This window comes from Pararge aegeria, chromosome 8, assembly GCF_905163445.1.
Source record: "Pararge aegeria chromosome 8, ilParAegt1.1, whole genome shotgun sequence".
In the NCBI taxonomy this organism is placed as follows: domain Eukaryota; kingdom Metazoa; phylum Arthropoda; class Insecta; order Lepidoptera; family Nymphalidae; genus Pararge; species Pararge aegeria.
In genome coordinates, this window is record NC_053187.1 from 11,817,976 (window position 1) to 11,824,916 (window position 6,941).

At 32.8% G+C, this 6,941-nt stretch overlaps 1 protein-coding gene across 1 annotated transcript; it reads left to right on the forward strand.

Moving 5' to 3' along the window:
* Positions 1-223: 223 nt before the first annotated feature.
* LOC120625800 (ruvB-like helicase 1) lies at positions 224-6,941 on the forward strand. Its single transcript, XM_039893012.1, has 10 exons — positions 224-466; positions 1,034-1,162; positions 1,637-1,811; positions 1,888-2,090; positions 2,229-2,397; positions 2,550-2,641; positions 3,531-3,637; positions 4,078-4,180; positions 4,266-4,357; positions 4,770-6,941. The coding sequence occupies exons 1-10, from the start codon at positions 326-328 to the stop codon at positions 4,927-4,929; spliced, it is 1,371 nt and encodes a 456-aa protein (XP_039748946.1). The 5' UTR covers positions 224-325; the 3' UTR covers positions 4,930-6,941.

Sequence of the window (6,941 nt, forward strand, 5' to 3'; positions counted from 1 at the left end):
ACGAAACGTAGTTTAAATCATAGAGTCTCAGAAAGAATCTGTGATTAGATTTTACGGCAGCGTAATTATTGTTCGTTCATCTAAACTTGACGCGTTAACTTGTTGGCAGTATTAGTGCTATCAATGTTGCATGTTTCAATATAAATTGTGGCCTGTTTGGCGAAAAGACTTGTATGCATGGCCGTTCAATCCATTGCACTTATGTACAATGATTAAAAACAAAACTTTTCTGTCAGTTCAGGACTTAATTCCGTTTGAGATTGTTTAAGTTTCATCGTAGCAATTTTCAGTTTGTGAATTGTGTTAGTAAATTTTAAGCAACAAAATGAAAATAGAAGAAGTGAAGAGCACTGCAAAGACTCAAAGAATATCGGCACACACCCACATAAAAGGTCTAGGTCTGGATGAAAATGGGGTTCCTATTCAGATGGCAGCCGGTCTCGTGGGGCAGGAATCCGCTAGAGAAGTTAGAATTTCATATTTGTTTATTAATTGAATACAATATTTTATATCTTAACCAAAATTCTTAATTTGTACTATCTAAAATGGTAAGATGCAATAATACCGATTATTGATCAAACACTAAAGGTTACTTTGGTTACCATCGAATTTTGAGTGTTTTGGCATGCTTTACGATTACATTATTGATTACCTTTATGAAATTACGTTATGTTGATTACTGATTATATTATATTCAGTAATCAGCAAATATTTTTATTATTATCTATGTAATGTAGGAATGATTTTTGTTATTTAAATCTAAATGAGGTAACCTTAATTTCACATTAGCTTTGAGCTCACCCTTTTGTCATAAACAAATGCATGAAGAGCAAATGGTAAATTCATTACCGATGCAATGTTGTCACTTATTAATATTTGATAGAAGCAGGCGTTACTTTGCGGAAATCCATGATATATTAGCTTAATTTTGATAATATGTCACTTATTAACATAATGTAATTAAAATGTGCAATATGTTCAGAAATTCTTTCTCATAAAATAGCAAGCATTTTAAAAATTTCAACAATTTTAGGCTGCAGGTCTAGTGGTGGATATGATACGAAGCAAGAAGATGGCTGGCCGTGCTTTGTTGCTGGCTGGTCCCCCAGGAACAGGGAAAACAGCAATAGCCTTGGCCATTGCTCAGGAACTTGGAAACAAAGTATGTATTCTTTCTAATTAACTTTGTGTACACAGACATTTAATTCTCTTTAGGTACTGAAATTGTGTCACATTTTGCCATATTTTTTTAATTGAGGTTTATATGTGTAGGTGGCCCTTTGTTAACCGGTAGTATTGAATTTAAAGCTAAATATAATTTGGATAAACAAGTAGAAAAATTAAAAGAATAATTCATTTAATTATCATCATTTTAGCTTAGCCTTTGTACTTATGTGATATCAGAAGAGATCAGAGATTTGAAGTTTATTTTCAAATATTTGTGTGGTATGGCACTGGTCATGGCAGCACAATAATCTATCTGATCCCACAATATACATTTTGACTGACAGTTTGCTCTGTACACTTGGGTCTGGTATGGAATCTGAGAGTTCATACTACAAAATATATATTAAATATTTGAATAAGTGATACCTACAGATAGAAAATAATTAAAATATTATTTAATAATTGACAGGTACCATTTTGTCCAATGGTGGGAAGTGAAGTATACAGTACAGAAATAAAAAAGACAGAAGTATTAATGGAGAACTTTCGCCGTGCCATTGGTCTGCGTATAAGAGAGACTAAGGAGGTTTATGAAGGAGAAGTAACTGAGTTGACTCCTGTTGAGACGGAAAATCCAGCTGGAGGTACATATATATTATCATTAAGCAGCATTGGGACTTTTTTTACTTTTCATTGTGCTTAAATTATAAATATTTTCAGGTTACGGTAAAACAGTTTCTCATGTGATAATCGGATTAAAAACAGCTAAAGGCACAAAACAGTTAAAACTAGATCCCACTATATATGAGTCTCTACAAAAAGAAAAAGTGGAAGTTGGAGATGTTATCTATATTGAGGCAAATTCTGGTGCTGTGAAAAGGCAAGGAAGAAGTGACACTTTTGCTACAGAATTTGATTTAGAAGTAAGTAAAGAGATGGGTGATGGAGACTGAAGCGTGGTTCCCCAAAAGGGAAGTCAAAGCTATTTTTTTTAAGTGTTATTCTCAGCAATAATTCATTTAAAAATCAAATGTCAAAGAGTTAACCTTGTTTTATTACAGGCTGAAGAATATGTACCCCTACCTAAAGGTGATGTTCACAAGAAAAAGGAGGTAGTTCAAGATGTGACATTACATGATTTGGACTGTGCCAATGCCAGACCACAAGGGGGCCATGATATTATGTCTATGATGGGCCAACTGATGAAGCCAAAGAAAACTGAAATTACAGGTTTATATTGTCTTTAATTAATTATATATTTAGTAAAGTTTTGATACAAGTTCAATTAAATCTTTCACATTAAACAATATGTTTGCTTTTTTGATATTTATGTTTTGTAATAAAAATGGATAAAGATAGTTAAAAACCAACTTAATTTACAGATAAACTTAGAAAAGAAATAAACAAGGTAGTTAACAAATACATTGACCAGGGAATAGCAGAATTAGTTCCAGGAGTCTTATTTATTGATGAGGTTTGTGTTTTTATTTAATTATGGAGTGGCTACGATTTTTGTTAAGATTTATTCCTGATAATTAAAGTCCTTTGTTTTGGTTTGCCCTGTAAAGTGTATCTTTATTTATTGGGCAATCTGCTTGGTCCATTAATTATAACTAATGTTAGCATATTGTTCAGAGTTTATATTTTCACTAGTTATTATCCGCGCTCTTTGTCTGCGTTTATTACGGTTTTTTACTAATCACTTGGGAAATGTTGGTTTTCCTGGGATATAAAGTTACGTTAGGTGGATATATATAGGATATATAAAGTTACGGATGGTGGTGGAATATCTTGTTAAATTTATAAAAAAAAGAAGAAGAAATTTATAAAGTGGGTAAATAATTAAACTTTTGATAACTATAAATTCATATTTGCCAGATATTTGTGTTCATGACCTTGACTTGGTGGGAATTTTGATATAAATACGACTGAATTATCGATGCACGGCAGTCCTACATGGACTCGAATAATGCAAAGATACCTCCCGGTGTCTTAGTCATTTATCACACCCTTAAACTAACTTTATGCCAAAAATCAAGTTGATTAGTTTCCTAGTTAGGGCTTTATGCCGTTTATGTAAGGACAAACAAACAAACACACTTTTTAATTTATAATATTAGTATGGATTAGATCTTGTTAAAAGTTGCCTTTGTGTTATTGTTCTGCTGCTCATAGGCAGTTCACAATTTCTTCACCTGAAAACTAAAATTGATAAGACTCAGAACTTAAATTACGTTGGCACCTTTTAAGATCTTTTTTGTTTTATTTAGTGATTTGGGTTGTGATAGTGGATTTGTGAAATTTCTCATCATAGTATAACATGTTTTTGACATGTAATAAAATTATAATTTTCTTTTGTGAAGGTCCATATGTTAGACATAGAAACGTTTACGTATCTCCATCGTGCATTAGAGTCTGCAATCGCGCCTATTGTAATTTTCGCAACCAACAGAGGACGCTGTAAAATTAGGTAAGCTTTTACTAACTCATCTAACCTAAATTATATCATACCAACTCTGTGACTACTTCCCTCTACAAAACTGTAGGGGTTGCCTTACCAATTTATTTATCTAAGATTCTACATAAAGAAAATGCCAATACTGTTAATAACTTTTAATAACTTTTACTTTGTAGGCATATGCCCTATTTTCGGAGTCCATTTTAACTTGTTCTGGAAACATTAGAATTTATACCTGTTGATGATACCTGCCTATACTTTCTGTCTTTACTTTATTTAATTTGTGTTTTTTGTTGCTTACAGGTATACATAATAACAGTATATATAATAAAGTGATTTGCTTATTTGATATATAAAATAAACTGAAAATATAATGTGAAAATCTATGTTTATGACACTTAATTTTTTTGGGATCTTATGATATTAATAATAATAAAATATTTCAATTTCAGAGGCACAGAAGACATAATTTCACCGCACGGCATTCCGCTAGATCTGTTAGATAGACTATTAATTATTCGCACACTGCCTTACAATAAACCTGAACTGTTACAGGTGTGTAACTATTTATAGTGACCAAAGTATTACATTTTAAAGGTTTCAATAGAAGATTTAGTAAAATCTAACAATCGTTTTGCAGATTTTAAAACTACGCGCTTCGACAGAGGGTATCGCTGTGGATGACGAAGCACTGGCTGCGTTGTCCGAAATTGGTACCAATAGTACTCTTAGGTGAGTATTAGCAATTTTTTTCTCATAGTAGGTAATGGTTTCTTAAGCAATTGTTCAGACAATTGTGCGGGAAAAAATTAAATGTGAAACTAACAATAATAAAATTAACTCATAGGAGTATTAAGTATTATTATGTGGATTGAACAAACGTCAAATCGGCATCAGCGTAAAATTTGCTAACAAATGAAACATTGCTCATTCAATCTGTCAAATCAAAAGCTGTCAATTTAATAAGATTTTCTTATCCCTGTTCCAGTTTAGGATGCTTCGTTTGTTTTTATAAAATAGCATAGCGAGAAATTCCGTTAGCAGAATATAAATTGCGATACAAAAAAAAATAAATTTGGAACTTTTGTCTTGATTCTGTACGCCGATTTATTTAATCGTCCATCTGGTATTTTTTGTTAATTAGGTACGCGGCACAGCTACTCACACCGGCGTCTTTAACTGCGCGGGCTGAAGGGGCGAGTCGCATCACTCCGCAACACATTCGCGCCGTACACACGCTCTTCCTCGACGCAAAGTCTTCCGCGCGCATTCTAACTCAGAACTCCGATAAGTACATGAAGTAAACTTAGTATACCTGTCTCCTGCAGGCCAGGAAAACTACAATTTGTACTAATAAGTCATTTTGTGATATCGGAAAGCATTCTGGCGTTCATGAGTTTTATGCCGTTAACCTACAATTTTAATCTGCTACCATTTTCAATTATAATCTGCACAATCACTTACACAATCACATGACTCTTCATTCCGAGCAACTAAAATTACACGAACTTAAACTACGTGTAAGTTATTCCGCCACCGTTTGTTGAACAATTTACTTTACCTTTTCAAGCTCTGGAATAGGTCGATGTATTTTTGAAATATCATTTAAAGTTGGTCATTTGGAAAGTATCAAAAATTTTATTTAAAACAGTTTATACAATCCAGTAGTATTGTGTTTAATTTTTAGTCCTTTTTTCCGACATCTTGTAACACGATTTTGGTGGATAACGGCATCATAGCTTAAAGTCGGCAGCCTGCAAGATTAAAGATAACTGTCCATATGCATTGCTAAAATTAGACAAGCTCTGTTCAGTGCGGAAGGTGAGAACAGCTTTATATATTCAAACGCCAATTTTTCTATTAAATTGATTCTTTAACACTGCCTAGCAGTCGGCTATGACTCTGACCACGTGCGAGGGTTTGGATGCAGCCAAGGCTTTTAACCTATCAGGCATATATATATATATAAATGTATAATTGTTTGCTGCATACTGTCGGCCTCCCATAAGCATTAAAATATTTTTTAACGTATTTGCAATCATTTATATGTATACATGAAAGCAGTAAATAAATGAACATAAAATGGAGTATAATGCGTACCGCAAGTTGCGTACGTTCTTTCGATTCGTGTCTCATTAATCAGGTACTGGCCACTAAAGCTAATTGCGTCTTCGCAGTTAAAAGAAAGCTGGCAGGAAGCCCCACACATTGTTTGCCTCATTGTTTTTAAACCCAAATGTGTAATTTTCTCAAACAAAGCAAATTGACTACTATATGAAACTGTAGAACGCTACCGTGCGCTGCACATTTTCAATGACAGTATTGTGTTAGGAAATAAAACTTGTGTAGGCAAATAACTTGAACAATGTCATAGTCTGTGTAATGGCCGGTAGTATTAACAATTCACTGGCTCGCTACTACACAGTCACGAGTATAGTGTGGGCGCACGTCCAATCCGTACCTTGTCCATCACAAGACTACTCGATGGACAGCTACCCTCTCTGTTTATGTACGTGTATGTATGTGTATCTATTTAATAGATACAAACTACAGTCTGCGAAGTCGGTTTATTAGTCTTGGTGGCGGGAACCATATGTCTCACTTCGTTTCTACACTCCAATTCCATTCTATTTTTCTAACTTGTCTTATTATGTAAACAATCTTTTCATCACTTTCAAGTGTAAAGTATGTTTTAAAAATGAAAGAAAACAGATGTGTTGAAATAAATTAACACAAATAAAATAAAAAGAGATATTCTTTATAAATGTATGTTTTATTACTTTTTAATAAATTAAAAACGATCTTTGCACTAAAAAGTGATTAAAAGATTGTTTACATAGTGAGGCTTGGAAGAAAAAATGGAGTCAAGTTCACTTCCGGACAAAATTATTGCCGCATCTACAGTAGTACAAATATGACAATTTTATTTGCGATTTCAACTTAAATCCGATATTCTGTCACGACTTGCTTCGAAACTATGAAATTGTTTATAAATATTAAAATAGGCTAGTGTTTTTTTAATGTGCATGTACTGTTTCAACTAGCCCTCACTACGACATGGTATGTTTAAATTATTTCCCATATAATAATTAGATAGATAGATAATGACATAGTATGTCTCACGAATTTTAAGCTTAATTTGTTATGTGCCTTTTGTGTACAAACAATAATGTGCTTACATTATTGTTTCACCATGAATAAGATTTTCCATTATAGAAATTTGTTTCATCTTAGAAAAAGTGTTTTGGTTTAGTTAGCATTAATTTTCTTTTTGATTCCTGTGGAATAAAATGTTTAAAACACAATGTTTTTTTTA